At 45.2% G+C, this 16,386-nt stretch overlaps 1 protein-coding gene across 1 annotated transcript in view; it reads left to right on the top strand.

Moving 5' to 3' along the window:
* The first annotated feature begins 1,350 nt into the window (after positions 1 to 1,350).
* Edem1 (ER degradation enhancing alpha-mannosidase like protein 1) overlaps positions 1,351 to 16,386 on the top strand; it is a 31,050-nt gene continuing 16,014 nt past the window's right edge. The window contains exons 1-4 of the mRNA XM_036181827.1: positions 1,351 to 2,089; positions 10,168 to 10,240; positions 14,631 to 14,734; positions 15,948 to 16,119. Coding sequence (XP_036037720.1) covers positions 1,608 to 2,089; positions 10,168 to 10,240; positions 14,631 to 14,734; positions 15,948 to 16,119 — 831 coding nt within the window. The 5' untranslated portion in view covers positions 1,351 to 1,607. The remainder of the gene's footprint in view (positions 2,090 to 10,167; positions 10,241 to 14,630; positions 14,735 to 15,947; positions 16,120 to 16,386) is intronic.

Consider the following 16,386-nt stretch of genomic DNA (forward strand, 5'->3'; position numbering starts at 1 on the left):
GTTTTTTCTCTAGTTTTTAGACTGGTAAAGAGTGGGCTTCGCATGCCTACAGGACCGCATGCGGCTACTCCACTCATGCGCATAGATTACATGGCCGCACACGTGCTTTATGCAACCATGTAAAGCCACAGAGTCCTAGCCATGCAAGATGTTCTGACCTGGAAATGGCTATTTTGAACCGGAAATAATTAGTCGGACTTTTTAAAATTAGGGCTATTCTGTAAGTGAGAACAGGTGCTGTCATCAGTGTGGCTGACAGCTGACTAGAATGCAAGATAAATTTAAGCTAACATTTGCACACAAGCAGCTTAAGGAAACAACGCGTGTCTCTGGGGAGGCAGAATCCCATAGCTCAGTCAGGCTTGAGAGCTGGAGCTGGACTTCTGGAAGTCTCCCCAAGTAACCCCACCTCTTTTTTTTTGGGGGGGATATTCTGCTTGGGCCTTTGTCTCTCCCAAAATAAACTGTTAACAACCCAAAGAACTTATTTTTCACTGCTCTGTTGTACCCTATCGTTTCAGGAACTCCTTTGATCCTAAAAGTGGAATGAACATAAGTCCTCCCCATCACTGCCTTGATGATTGGTGACATGAACCACCCTGACTTGGTTGCTTCTCCTACTTTTTGAGTTTGATAGACATACGATGTAAACTTAGGGAAGGCAAATTGATAGGCTCTCCAAGTGGAGTCCTTACAGGAATGTCATAGCCCTTAAGAAATGAAATCCATAACCTTAATGATAGGAATTTAGGACTTAGAGGGATTATACCCCAAATCTGCCCTACATTTCCGAGGTCGCCCGCCGCCTTGCACTGTAGAGATGATGGGTCAGGAAAATATTTAAATAGTTCTGATGAAGATTAGAACCATTTAGCCTCACCTCCCACCCTGTTGGGATAGGATGGGATCTCGGAGTATTTTAGAAGTATCAAGAATGATTCTTCAAGTTAAGACGTTAAAAAAAAAAAAAAAAAAAAAAAAAAAAAAAAAAAAGATCCGGATGGGATATTGCACAGTCTGAGCCAGACGTAGGGAGTCCTATTCCCACCCAAGTTAAAAACCTTTCCTTAACTACCCTAGACCTGGAGGGACTTTCTGCCATCTAACCTCAGACCAATAAACATTCCGCCCAGGGGCATCATTTAACCGAGCAAGGGCGGGTCAGGGGCCCTATCTGTGACCTCGCGGGGTGCTCCCGTGCTGCGCTCTCATTGGCTGGAAGTTCTCTCCCCCACAGCTAGAGCGACCTAGGCTCGCCACGCCAGCCCGACCTGACTCGGATCCGCCCAGGGGGGCGTGGTCCTGCGGTGGGGCGGAGCCCTGTTGTCCCTGCGGCCTATAGAGCGGGAGGGAGTCCCCGACCGCGCCCCTCGAGGCCGGGCCGCGCCAGGCCAATCCTGGGCGGCCGGCGGGCGAACGTGGGGCCTGGCGGGCCGGGCCGGGCCGCGCCGCGCCGCAGGGCGGGGGACAATGGACCAGTTCCTGGTGCGTCACGAGGGAGTTCCTTAAAGGGGAAGTGAGCAGGCTCCCGGGCGGACGCGCGGGGCGGTGGTCGGCTGGGGACGCGCCCGGAGCTTCAAAATAATGCCCGCGGCGGCCGCGCGACCATGCAATGGCGAGCGCTCGTCCTGGGGCTGGTGCTGCTGCGCCTCGGCCTCCACGCGGTGCTCTGGCTGGTCTTCGGGCTGGGGCCCAGCATGGGCTTCTACCAGCGCTTTCCGCTCAGCTTCGGCTTCCAGCGCTTGAGGGGCCCCGACGGCTCGGGGCCGGTGGGTCCTCCCGAAGGCCCAGCCTGGCTGCATCGGCCAAGGCACGGGACGGAGGGGCGGCTCGAGACCCCCAGGGGGCCGGGGCCGGGCATGTGTGGTCCGGCGCACTGGGGCTACGCTCTGGGCGGCCGTGGCTGCGGCCCGGACGAGTACGAGCGGCGCTACAGCGGCGCCTTCCCGCCGCAACTGCGTGCCCAGATGCGCGACCTGGCGCGGGGCATGTTCGTCTTCGGCTACGACAACTACATGGCGCACGCCTTTCCGCAAGACGAGCTCAACCCCATCTACTGCCGCGGCCGGGGGCCGGACCGCGGGGACCCGTGAGTAGCCCTCCGGACGCCCTGCGCGCCGCCTTCCTCCCCTTCGGGTCACCGAGGGGACACCAGGGTCTTTAGCGTCCGCCGAAGTCCAAAGTTCCCCTTCCCCTCTGTCCTGTGGACTGCCATCCTCTTTGATTCTCCTGGACCCTCCAAACTTCAGGACAGCTGTCCCTGTCATTCTCTGTTGCAGATGGGGAAACTGAGGGCTAGAGACCGGAAGGGACAGTCACAGTGGAAAGGCACGCCGCTGCTCCAGATGGACATAATATCTAAGTGCTAGCTATAGGCTTTCTTTGAGAAACACAGCTTTAGAACGAACCCTCCCCACTCCTGATCAGAACGCCACACCCAATCTTTAATGTAAAGATTAAGGGTTCTGAGAAAGGAGCCATTCCATGAATTGGACACAGGGGATGGCGTGAGGGGTTAGCGTTTCTCCTTTCTAGGGGCCGTTGCCTTGGCTGAGGAGAGGTAGTTGGGAGGGATGGCCGTTGCCTGGCCCAGATTTGTGATCTGGATCCTCGAAGGATGATTTCTTAGGCGCTGAATTGACTGACACCGTCATTGCTTGGTATCATTGTAAACACTAATGGGGTGATGGTGCTGTCAGAAGGTCAGGCAGTCCTCCCAGCTTGCTAGCCACGTATGGGAAGGGGGCGTTCCAGGGTTACTCTAGTCAACTTCAAAGTCCAAGAGAACAGAACACCCAGCCAAGGTCCTCCTCTTGAAGGGTGTGCACTGCCACCGACCCAGTTAGGCCGGTTGGTGACTGTGGTGTTTTCCTCCCCTTAGGTGGGAGTAGAGTTGGGTTGTTCATTGTCTTGGCACATGGGCACCCTTGGACACCTGGCGTGTGTATTTTCCTTGTTCTGGTGGGAAGCAGGGGAGGATTCTTAGGTTCTAAAAGAAAAGCTAAGGGCTGGTGAGATGGCTGAGCCAGTAAAGGCCCTTGGCACTTAAGCTCAGGACTTGAGTTTGATCCTCTACGACCCACATGGAGGATGGAGAAAGAGTACACTGAGGAGACTCCTGAGATTTATCTTGCTCAGCCATATCAGCTTTTGTACATATAACCCCCCTCCCTCTCTTTCCTACTTTCTTTTAGGAGTGCAGGGAATTGAACTCACGGCTCTCTACAGCTGAGCTACAATTCAGCTCTTCTTTCTTTTATGTAAATGTACTTTTTCTCCGTTTCTTTGGGGGAAAACTATAAAATTACCTGAAGTAACACTTCCTCTTTAGATTGTAGGGAGTGGATGAGTTGTCTCACTCAAAAGAGACATAGAGGAGAGACTCTGTATCTATGGTTATGTTTTCTTCAATTCCAGTTCCCTTCCCCTCTCTTCTCTTCCCCTCCCTTTATCTTGTGAGAACAGATTTCTTTAAATCTGGGAGGGGAAACAGAAAAATCCCACTAGTTACTTTCAGTAGCTGGTTTCTGACAGTCTGTGTCCATATGGCAACACATTCTATTTATTGATTTATTTTTACACAGTTGCAACTTGTATGTACAAGTTTTGGATTAAAAAAATTTTTTTTAATTTTAAAAAAATTTTTTTGGATTTTCTTTTTAAATTTTTACAAAGACAGTATTTTTATTTGTGCACCAATAAGGTTTACAGTTGACAATCAGACGCAAAAAAGGTTTGAAAAGCTATAGGAGATGACTGTTGGTTCAACCTCCCCAGAAAATTTTATAGAACATTTCTGATACACTCCCAACTGAATCTTAAGTATGACATCTGTCCAGGTGACAGAATTATGGTTCCCTTCTGTTGGCCTCAGGGTCTGATTGTCTTTTTTTTCTGGACTAGGCACTGCTGTGCTGATGACGTGGCACTTCCTCAGAAAGTGGCTCTTCCTTAATGCGCTTCTTTTTATCCTTCCTTTGCTCCTCTTTCTTCTGTCTGTCAGTCTGTCGTCTTCCATGCTGAGGATAGTTCCTAGCATAACCAGAATATTAGAGAAAAAGCTCTGGCTCCAGCCGTCCTGCTAAGCTAGGCTTGGTCACTCATCCCAAGGTGCCAATTAAAGAGACAACTGCCGGTACAAAGCAGAGAAAAGAGAATTAACGTCCTGGGAAAAGAACAAATAAAGGGGTCCATCTGTCCCTGGGTGGGGCTTCAGGATCCTGCCATGAACCTTAGGTTCAAGTAGAGGAAGGATTGGGGCAAAGGGTGCAAGACAGCTGACTAAGTCGTCCCGGTCAAGCTGTGGTTTGGACCTTCATAGTCTCAGCTCAGGTCCTGCAAGATGGGCCCGCACAGTGATAATCCATTCCGAGTTGTCTTCACCGAAATCTAGTTCTTATAAGGTGATGATCTGCTGAGAGTACAGCCTCCCATCACAGATCATTGTTCTCATCATGTGGAATCTGAGGTAACTCCAGGTTTAAGACAATGCCTTCAGTCTCACAAGAATGAGAGAGGGTGTGAATCACTGGATCTACACAGGCACTCCTGGAATGATTCACATGACCATGTGTAGAGAAAAGCAGGATGACCCAAAGGCAAGGAGACAGATGCAGAAGGAAGATGGAAATGGCAGGCTTCCATCCTGTTTTAGTTACTGTGGGCTCATGAGCTTTTCAGCAGAAGCAGCTAAGTGCCTGTTATACTAGGGCCTTATACGTGCTAGGTAAGTAGTCCACCATGGAGCTAACCATCCAGCTCCCTTTTCACTTTCTATTTTGAGACAGTCTTTTTAAGTTGAACAGGCTGGCTTTCAACTTGTCCTGCAGCTCAGCAGGCCTTGAATTTGTGATCTTAATTCACACCCCTGAGTAGCTGGAGTTACAGGCTCTGTATTACCAGGCAATGATTTTTTTTTTTTTTTTTTTTTTTTGTAATGAACCATAAGCACTTTATGAAGCACTGGGTTGGGGTGGGGTTGGGGCCCTTCAGCAAAGTGAGGTGATGGTTGGTTGAAATTGTTGGTCCAAGTGGCATCTTGGGGTGCATCGGCCTTTTTGGAGGTCTGGGGAGGTGGTGGTGTGGTTTGCTGTGGTTATACAGTGGCAGTTCATCTAAGGTGAAGTCAAGTCTCTGACTGGGATGCCAGCATTAGTGACAGTGAGGAATGGTGTCATTTGACTCTTGCTCGGGTGGCAAGCCTTAGTGTTTCTGACGTGGTGAAAGAGCACTGGGATTGGGTGGCCCTGAGCAGACCCTCACCCTGGCCAGTTCCAGAAACAGGAAGTTAGTCGGGGCTTGTTTTGTTTTGACCCACCCTCTGTAGTGCAGTTCCTCTTGTGCTCTGATATTTTTAAGAGTTTCAGGTCTGTGCTTCGTCATTCTGGTTCTGAACAAGTAGGAAGGAAATGTTTACATTTCCCAAATAAAGTGTAATAAAAGACTTTAATTTTTTCCCCTAATTCTGAGAATTGAACCCAGGGCCCACACATTCCAGATAAGTGATCTGCTACTAAACTACATTCCTGGCCCTTTAAAAATTAGACTTTGAGGGGCTAGAGACGTGGCTCAGTAGTGAAAAATGCTTGCTGCTCTTACAAAGGACTGAGCTTGTTCTCAATACTCAAAGCTACCTGTGACTCGAGCTCCAGGTGGTCTTCTGGTCTCCATATGGATGCACACACATGCACATGCACATACACACATACAAAGTGCACTTTTATTGTGAGGTCTGGGGATATATTTCAATGGTAGAGTACTTGCCTAGCATATAGGAGGCCCTTAATTCAATATTAGTGCCTCAAAAAACAAAGTAAAAAAAAATTGCTTTAAGACAGTCTACCACACTGTCCTCAAACTTAGGATTCTCCTACCTTGGCCTGGAATTATTACAAGGTGTGCCTTTACCATGCCCAGAAAATATTTCAGATTTAAAAATTCAAATATGTTTATTTTCATTTTTCATAATATTATTTTTTAAAAAATAATGAACTTGCCATTAGAACATTACCTAAAACAGCACAAAAACAAAATGTAGGTTCTCTCTCTCTCTCTCTCTCTCTCTCTCTCTCTCTCTCTCTCTCTTTTTGAGACAGAGTCACATGTAACACAGGCTGGCCCTTACCTGAATAGGTAGCCAAGGATGGCCTAGGCTCTCAATCAGTCTGATCCACCTTCCCCAGTGCTGTGATTCCGGGCACAAGCCACCATACCTGGCTGTGTCATTTCTCTAAGTCACAGCCTCTCGATGCTTATCTTGATAGCCACAGGGCCCTGTGTTATCATGAAGTAAACAAATCTCCAACCCTAGGAAAACAGCCAGCCTCTCTCCTGGCTGCTGTTGGGTTATAGAATCCAAATTCAAACCTTTGAGTAAATTTAGAGGTTTCTGTAATCCTTGGGGTTTGGACCTGTGGCTAAGCTTGATTCCACCCCCTCCCCCAAACCACATTCTTAAAACAAAAGGAAAATTCCAATGAACAGATCAAATATTGGTTCCTCACCTAGTTTGTTCCTAGGCAATCTAGCTTAAGATGACCATCTCCTGGGCCGAGAAGATGGCTCAATGGTAAGAGTGTTTGCTCTGTGAGTATGAAGTCTGAGTCCCTAACAAGTATGTCAAAAGCTGGGCATGGTCACTCCTGTGTTTGTAACCCAACACCTTGGGGTGGAGACAAGTGGATTGCTGGGATCTGCTGACTGCCCCCTGCTGACTGCCCCGTGAGCCCCAAGTTCAGTGAGAGACCCTGTCTCAAGGCAATAGGATGGAGAGAGACAGCAGGATACTTGAAATCCTACTCAGGCCTCTTACCATGCGTGGAGTGCCTGTGCCTTCACACACATGCAAACGTCACACACACACACACACACACACACACACACACACACACACACACACACGGCTTCTTTCAGAATTCCTTTTTTAAAAAAATCTTTCAGAGTCTGGCACAGTCTTCCTTGAGCTATGGAAGGTGATTCTCCTTGGTTTGCTCATTTCGGGTTTGATTCCTGTTCTTTGAGCCGCCATTCCAGATTTTGACTGAGAACTGAGTCCTGTCCCCTTTGCTTCTCTTGGATTACTAACTAAGTCCTTGAGTGCTTAGGGACTGTTTGTTGTGTTATCTCTCTGCCCACACAGAAGACAAGATTTCCAAACATCTGTTGCAGGTTGAGTATGCATAGCACGGTTTCTTGTGTTGTGTTCCAACATGCTGCGTGATTTTATTAGCTACAGAATTAGAGATGTTTCTAGCAGAGGCTTTGGTCTTTGTCTTTGTTGTCTCCCTCCTCCTCTTCTTCCTCTTCCTCCTCCCCCTTTGCTTTCTTTCTTCTTTGTTTTGTTTGTTTAGAGGTAGTAAGAACTTCAGAGTGGCACAGTGGAATGATCGCCATGAAAGTTCATGCACGCTGGGCGGTGGTGGCGCACACTCGGAAGGCAGAGGCAGGCGGATCTCTGTGGGTTCGAGGCCAGCCTGGTCTACAGAGCGAGATCCAGGACAGGCACCAAAGCTACAAAGAGAATCCCTGTCTCAAAAAACTTAAAAAAATAAAAAGAAAAAAAAAGAAACGAAAAGAAAAAAGAAGGTTCATGCACAAGTGATGAATTAGGAGGGAGTTGAGTTGTGATTGGACCAGCTGCTCACATGGGACCACTGTACTCTTGATTTTTGCCTTGTACTAAAAGATTGACATCCCTAAGAGCTACTAGGTGAGACAAGACAACAATAAGCACGTCTGAAGAGCAGAGCTGTGTTGTTATCTGCAGGATGGGCTGACAAATGGAAGTGGAAAATGTCTTGCTGTTGGGCTAGGACCGTTTGTTTTATGGAATCTGATTTTTTCCTCATTCTTTACCCTCTTCTTCCTACTTTGATAATTTATATTATTAATTGTAGCTGAAGTTATTCTGTGTCCACCCGCTCCTGCGTCCTTGCATTTCCGAAGCCACTCAGACCCAAATAAACACACACAGGCTAATACTAATTAAAACTGGTTGGCCATTAGCTCAGGCCTACCACTGACTAGCTCTTACACTTAAACTCAGCCCATTTCTGTTAATCTATATGTTGCCACGTGTTGCGTGGCTTTACCTGTGTGTCATTACATGCTGCTCCCTGGACAGCGGGCTGGTGTCTCCTGACTCAGCCTTCTTCTTACAATTCATTTTATGGTTGTTGTTATTATTATTATTATTATTATTATTATTATTATTATTTTCTGAGACATGATCTTGCTGTGTAAGCAAGGAACTCTCCTTCTGCCCCAGTGTCCTAAGTGTTGGGCTAATTTGGTAGAAAAGAATTCAAACTGTTCTGGTGAACATTCTAGATCTTTAAGTGGATTTTTCTGACTAGAGTGGAACTATCAAGTTATTACAAATACATTAAAAACATCAACTCTGGCAACAGTTACCAATTGTTTCTGACTCCTTGTTCAGTGTTACTGAGGATTTATTGTTGTTCTGGGAGGGTCAGTGCTGAGGGTCAGATGCAGCATCTCAACATGCAAGGCAAGCATTCTGCCAGTAGCTGTTCCCAGCTCTTAAAGAGTTGAACACTGTGTCCCTTTTACGTGTGGACTAAGAGAAAAGGCACAGTAAACATGGAAAGGTGCTTGGGGCAGCTAGGGAGGTGGCGCTTGCCACAGATTAGGATGCCAGGTGATACGGAGTTCTTGTTCACGTCTTTCAATTGGGATGCTAAATGATATGGCAACTATTTTCTGGTGAGGTGGATATTTGGAATTCATTCTGTTTCTGAGCAGCATAGCCCTGGAGTTAAGTATTTCAACCCAGCCAAGTGTTCTTGAGGATGTCTGCTTTGGCCCTCCTCCGACCCTTGGCAATCCCTGTGTGCTTGGCCCTGCCTTTCGGAGACCTGTTTGATCTATAGCTCTCATCCTGAGAGCTCCCTTCCCATCGTGTAAGTTTCTTTAGCAGAATCACATAGAGGGAGCAAATGCAGCTTTCCAGTGATGCTGGTGGTGGCTTTGGTTCCTGGTAACCCCCTCTGGGAACTTGTCTTGCTGGAGATTCTTTGTCCTATGTTAAGTGCCCAACACATACACAATAGAGCCACTGGAAGATTCAGCTAAGGTCAGATGTGGAAGCTGTTTGTTCATACTTCTTCATGTAAGTCCCATTTCACTCTGAATGAAGCCCAAAAGGCATTTTATTTTATTTTTAGTGTGTGTGTGTGTGTGTGTGTGTGTGTGTGTGTGTGTGTGTACATGGTGCATCTGTGCAGGCGAAGGATAACTTGTAGGAGTTAGTGTTCCTTCTACCATGTGAGTCCTGGAGATGAACTCAGGTTCTGAGGGTTAGCACTGAGCACCTTTTCCTAGTGAGTCATCTTAGCAACCCCCATAGGCCTTTGAGAGAGGTACAGCAGACCAAGCCATCCAGGACCATGGGATACTGCCCTTACAACTTCTTTCATAGGAAGGAGCCTTTGGAATGATGTCAGGGCAGGTGGCATGCAGAGAAGATGGAGGATGCCAGCTGTGGCTGGAAATGAAAGTAGTGCTTTCTTATTTTGGTCTCTAGTAAATGAGATCTTTAAGCTGTTGTCTTATTTCTTCTTTTACTATCTGTTTCTTTTCCTTTCCAGCCTCTGGAAATATGTTCTGGCTTTGTGGTAATGGGACAAGGGAGTCAGTGAAGTCTGTGACCTGAATTTCTTCACTTCTACCAGGTCATTTTCACTGTTTGTCTAGCCTTCCCGGATGTATTCGTTTTCATTGTGTGTCATAGTTTGAGCAGTGAAGAAATATCAGGTCATATGACAGGATCCCTCCTTCAGTTCCTAATGATTGCGAAATTAAGAGAGTTTTGAAGTCAGACCGGATTAAAGCTACTTGATGGTGATAGTGTGTCTCAGAGGGTGAATGATTTGCCCATCTCTGGACCTCCCCTTGAGGTTTTCTCACTACCACCCAATGCCCATTGCTCTGCTGCCCTCTGCTTCCTCATCCTGTGACACATAGATACTGCTGCTCTCGAGACACAAGGCCTGCACCCTGCTGCTCTGCACAGTCCATTCTGGATCATGAGCATTGCCAGCAGTCTTATTTCTGATGGGTGTTGAGCTTTGTGTCGTGGCCCTCCCCCATCTTCTTTCCCTTTAAAGGTAAAGTCCCCTTGTTTAATTTTCACTCTTTCTTTTCCAGTTCAAACCTGAACATCAATGATGTCCTAGGGAATTACTCCCTGACTCTTGTTGATGCCTTGGATACACTTGCAGTAAGTACTCAGCTTTTTCTTCTCTAATTAAGATAAAGTGTTTGGGGGTTTATTGTATTTCCTCATTTCCCCCAGGAATGGGAATTCTAGGAAATGCTGTACTCAGAAGGCTTTGTTGAGTGTTATTTATTTTAATGATCTTCATGGGAAGGCAAGAAAAGCATGGAAGGCTAACTGAGGGGAAATGTGGCTCTCCTTAAAGGGAGAGAGGAAGTACATGGCTAGTGTTCAGAGGACCTACTGTTTTCTTTGTCATCTTATCTTAACAGTCTGGAGACTTTTGTTACTATTCAGTTACTGTAGTCTGTCAGATCACAGGCTGTATTGGTTACTCAGTTACTGTAGTCTGTCAGATCACAGGCTGTATTGGTTACTCAGTTACTATACTTGGTTAGATCATAGGCTGTATTGGTTACTCAGTTACTGTAGTCTGTCAGATCACAGGCTGTATTGGTTACTCAGTTACTGTAGTCTGTCAGATCACAGGCTGTATTGGGTACTTTTCTGTTACTGTAGTAAAACACTGGGGCCAAATGCAAGGTAAGGGAAAGAGTTTCTTTTGGGTTAATGGTTCCAGATGGGAGTCCACCTAGGTGGGAAAGGCATGACAACAGGGTCAGGAAGCTGGATGTTCACATTTTCATCCACTTATAGTGAGACTCCTAGAGGTTCCATAAGGTCCCCAAACAGCACCACTAATTGGGGACCAAGTGTTCTAATTCATGAACCTATGGGGGATACTTCTCATTCAGACCACTACAGGGACCTCCTACCCTCTGTCTCTCTCCTAGAAAGCAGCCTAACCTCCCTGCACTTCTTTATCTGGGACAGAGCTAATAAAAAAAGGATACTGTGCATGGCCTCTCAGCCCTGTTCTCTTCCCTGTGCAGCTGCAAGATAAATTTATGGTCCTACTGAGTGCCTGTCTCTGTGTCCTTTGATACATAGACCAGACTAAACTAAATTGTGAGGTATGAAATTTGCCCATAACTCTGAAAACCTGTGAGTCAGAACCCCTGTTTGTTCTCTGGAACTAAGTGGGCTGTCTCTCCTTTTAGGATCCCCATCCTACCTACCACACACACCTGTCTCTCCTAATTGCTCTCTGACTTTAGCATCATGGCTGTGGCTCTGAGGCCCTCTTCCCTGAAGCCTTTGTTCTGAAGGGTAATTTTGTGTGGGCTCCCTATTACAAATCCACCATTCTTCTTTTTAGCTTATAACACTATAATACATGAGGAATAAAAACCAAAAGATCCCAGGGTCAGAAGGTACCCCGAAATGCTTCTAGCTACTGGCTCCCGAGGAGTGTCTGTGCCCAGTGCCTGCCTGTGCATGAGGCCCTCTCTGTGAACACTTCTGTTATTTACTGCTTCTTGGTTTTGGCTACTGTTCAGATGTGGCTTGCCAATTTGCATACTGCCTTTACCCTCTCACATCTTGGCATCCCCATTGACCCGGAGGAGCTAGAGGCCTTTCAGCATAAACATGAGAACCCTCCTGAAGGCGACAAGCCACACTAGACGTGTCAGGCTGTGTCTGTATGCTTTTTGGCCTAGCACCGTAGGGTATGGTCTCCAAGGGACATTTCCAGTGTTTTATAATCTCCTTAGGAAAAGTAATTTTACAAACTTCCCTGTTTTCCCTGTCCAAGATAATCTTTACTATTGAATCCTATATCAAGTACTCTATTGAATAATTTATCTGGTTCCTTTAAACATTCCTAAGAAATGTTTAAAGCTGTCAGTTAGAAGTTGGATATGGGTCGGGTAGCTAAGTTTACACCATGATTGTCTCGTGGTTTGCTAGTATCAAAGTTGCAGGATTTGGAAAGAGCTGGAGATATGTTCTACATTTTCACTGTATAGACTGCAGAAACAGGACTGGGCCCTAGTTCTAACCTGGCTGCTGGGTTTCCTTTTCAGCTATAGTCACAGGGCACTTTCAGTCTCCCAGTTTCCTTCTGAAGTGATTGCTGCTCCATTAAGTCAGCCACCATCACTTGTCAGAATATGCCCAGACAAGTAAGTGCAGTGTAATTAGTGCTAATGCTCCGAAGCTACTGACTCAGTCTCTCCGCACCCTCTCCCCCATTGTGGAAGGGGGTTAGAAGATGTGTGTACAGTTTAAGAAAGTGTATTCTCTTAGTTCTCCGAACTCTCTTCCACACTTGACAGTAAGTAGTATATAGTAGGACTGCAGATTGTTGTTGAAGTAAATGTTTACTAATCCAATTTTGTCCAACATGTATTCTAACAGTATGCCCCTTGACATAATATTGTTCTCAAACTGGAGAAATTCTGATTATTGGAGATCCACATCACACAATAGCATTTTATTTATTTAATTTTTAAAAATTTTATGTTGAGGTTTAAAAATTATTTAATTACAAATATTTACTCTGTGTGTGTGTGTGTGTGTGTGTGTGTGTGTGTGTGTGTGTAGCACGTCACTGCATGTGGGTGGAGGTGATAGGATGACTTGCAGGAGTTGGTTCTCTCCTACTGTTGGGGTTCTAGGAATTAAACTCAAGTGGTCAAACTTTGTAGCAAGTATTCTTATATACTAAGCTACTTCAGTGGCCCTGTTTATTAATTTTTGAGACAGGATCTCAAAAATAAGGTATAGGCTGGCCTTAAACTTGCAGCCGCCTTCTTGCCTCAGCAAGTGATGTGATTATGGGCATGTATGTGTGTACGTGTGTATGTGTGTATGTATGTAGTTACTTGGTGGACATGGAGATTGACCCAGGACTTTGCACACGTGAGGTGAGTGCCCTTCCACTGAGCTACGTCCCTCATCACTTGTTTTGTTTTGGTCATTAAGTCAGAGGCTCCATCTGGTGACCTTCATGCCTCAGTCCGCAGAGTGCTGGAATCATAGGTACCAGCTGCGGATCAGTGTTGTCAAGATTCTGAGAAGCCTTTCCGCTGTCCAGTCAGCCTTTCTCAGGCCTGAGTGATCTGTACCCTGGTTACTCTGTGCTCACTGGCTATGTAATGTGACAATTACAGGATATAACTGCCTGGATTTCATCACCTTCCCCAGCTTGCTCTGAGATCATATCAAACTTGCAGCTGCACTAGATAATGTTCTTGGTGAACATCTGTGAGGAAACAGACCCATTTCTGTGGTTTTTCAGTGTAGAATATCTGGTCTTGAATGGGTTAGTGTATTGGTTCCTTTCTCAGGTGTTCTGAAGTTGTGACTTTTGTTTTGTTAGCATTTTCAGCAGATATTTTAGATATGCTGCAGGAACCCTCGGGAAAACAGTCCCCTGACCATTGCATGCAACCTGAGCAAGATTGCATGTTCCTTTAAAAAGGAAGAACTGTAAACAGAAAGCCTGTTTCTGCTCTGTACCCACGCAAACAATATGACTTGAGAAACACATAGCAGACTGGTACAGTAAGAGATAAGGACACCCCAGAGAATGAGTGTCTGAAGAGTCATTTATCCTTGATTTATTTATCAAGTTATTGGTGTATGTGTTTGTGTCCTTATGAAAAATGGTTCTAAAATTTGGGTGAAATCAAATCATTCCATATAGGTTAACCTACATCATTTTATGACAGTTTTGCCCTTTTTGAAGGAAATAGCATGCTATGGCATTGTGTCTATGCTCTTCACATAAGAACCTTAACTGTTAAATTGGACATAGAGCTAATAATTTGTATGTTTTGTTTTTACTTTTTAAGCATTTATTTTTCTGTACAAGTGTGTACATGTTTGTGTGTGAGGGCAAGCACATGCCACCACGTTTGTGTGGAGGTCAAAGGACAAACTGCCTGGCTTTTTACAGGAGTTCTGGCGATCTGAACTCAGGTCATCAATCAGGCTTGCATGGCAATTGCCTTGACCCACTGAACCATTTTCCAAGACTCCAGTTTGTCTTAAATGTTACTTGTTTCATGCTGTGTTGTTAGTACTAGTTCTCAAAGTCTTTACACATCTGGATGGCAAGCAAGGTCAATTAGTTTTCCAGATGTCTTGGGTTTATTTGAGAACAGAGATAGAATCATATTTTTGTTACTTAATTTTCTGACTTATTTTCTCCCACTCCACAACTTTTTAGAAATTGTTCTGCCTTGCAAATAAAAGTCAGCTCAGAGCTTGTGGGAGAAGGGAGTGGAAAGATGAGGCTACAGCGATTCTGGGAGTGTTCATTCACACAGTTGTGCCACTTGGAGATGGGATCCTTCAGTGAGTGGTGGGAGGCAGGCTTGCCGTTTGTCCTGGAGTATGATGTGAGGAGTGACTGCCTTCTGCGTTTTGTGTGTCCTCCACTGGGACAAAGCCACAGGCAGTGCAGACTCACAGATGCAGTGGCTGACCGACGCTTGAGTGTCATTTCAGGCCACTGTAACGGTTTGTATTCCTCTGTTTAAAGATAATGGGAAATTCATCCGAGTTCCAGAAAGCAGTCAAGTTAGTGATCAACACTGTTTCGTTTGACAAGGATTCCACCGTCCAAGTCTTTGAAGCCACGATAAGGTAAAGTAGCATATGAAATGAACTGAAGGCTGCTTTTGTAGGGGTGGGGTAGTAAGGGACTTAATTACCCTGAGGGTTTTCCAGCCAGAGTCCATATGGACAGTGTGGACTCCGTGTGTATTCCTCATGTTCGTTTTAGTATTTATGAAAACTTGTACTGTCAGTGCTTTGAACATCACGTTTTGGACTGCACAGAAACCCGTTTTAGTGAGTACAGAAGAGAGATGTCCCTCAAATGCAATTTCAGTGATTCCGGCCGTATCTTTTCTTGTTTCCTTGTTTCCTGCCTTAGGGATCCTCTTCACGTTTTTAAATAAGTTTAGCCACTGCTTGCTCTTTTGATGGCTTTTCTTCGTATGGTTCTGATTATCACCCACTCTTTGCTAAAGAATGGTGGAATCATGGCCTGTACCCAGTTATGTGCCTGGATTTCTTTCGTATGAAATGTTGGCTCTTTTCCTGTTTAAATATTTTGAAAATTGTATTGCTATACAACAGTCCAGCTCTAAATCTGAACCTTGAAATTGAAGTTATGAAATTCTTCATAACTTCATATGAATTTCTGTTTATTCTAAAACAAGAAAAAAATAAATGACTTGTTTGAAAAATGTTGCAGTCCTTTTTGATAATTGAGATGGGACATTTATGTATCTCCAAGGACATACGTCTAAGAGGGTAGCCTTCGATTTTTCATTATCTCTCATTTTATTGTTTCCTTTTCCATGTTGTCTGCTAGGCATTGGGGCAATTCATCAATCACCAGGCAGTCAGACCTGTAGAAGTTACATAGCTCGGCTATATCTTCTTCTGTTTCTCATATGGCTAATGTTTCTTTACCAAGTGAGATGAATCAATAGGAATTTACTGATGCTAATAAGAAATATGTCCTTTGAGAACAACCAGTGGGTGCTTTCCTGGTTAGCATAGTTCCTTTTCTTAATATCCTAAGATTAAGATGACCAAATTCGTTAATGCTTTAGGTGGCATCTTCGGTTGTCTCGAATGGATAATTCCCTATCTTCCTGTTAGCAATGCAGTGAACTGAGAATCAGTCACTTAGCGCCACAGGGGACTGTCAGAAGCTACTGAATCAGGTTCTTCTCCAGGCTGCTTGGAGCCTGAGAAGAAGTAAAGACATCTTTCGTCTTTGTAAATTGGATTCTGTGCACTTGTAGCAATGTGTTTTTATTATTATTTTTTCTCCCTGTGTCAGGGTTCTGGGAAGCCTCCTTTCTGCTCACAGAATAATAACTGACTCCAGACAACCCTTTGGTGATATGACAATTGAGGATTATGATAATGAATTGTTGTACATGGCCCATGACCTAGCTGTGCGGCTCCTGCCAGCTTTTGAAAACACCAAGACAGGGATCCCCTATCCTCGGGTAAGTGACTGCTTTGTTCCATTGCTTTGTTGTTTTTGAGAAGTAATCTTGAGCCATGTACCTCCAACTGGCCTTGAACTTGTGATTTTCTTGAATCAATATTTCAGATGTTAGCATTGCAGGTAGGTGTTAGTTACCATACCTGGCTGGTTTGTTCCTTTGTGTTCACTATTCACAATTTTCCTGAATTAAAACTTATAAAAGGGATGAGGCCTGGCTATAAGAAGAGAGTGATGTCCTTAGAGAGGATTTGGTCCTAAACATAAT

Source organism: Onychomys torridus, chromosome 3 (genome assembly GCF_903995425.1).
Source record: "Onychomys torridus chromosome 3, mOncTor1.1, whole genome shotgun sequence".
NCBI lineage: Eukaryota > Metazoa > Chordata > Mammalia > Rodentia > Cricetidae > Onychomys > Onychomys torridus.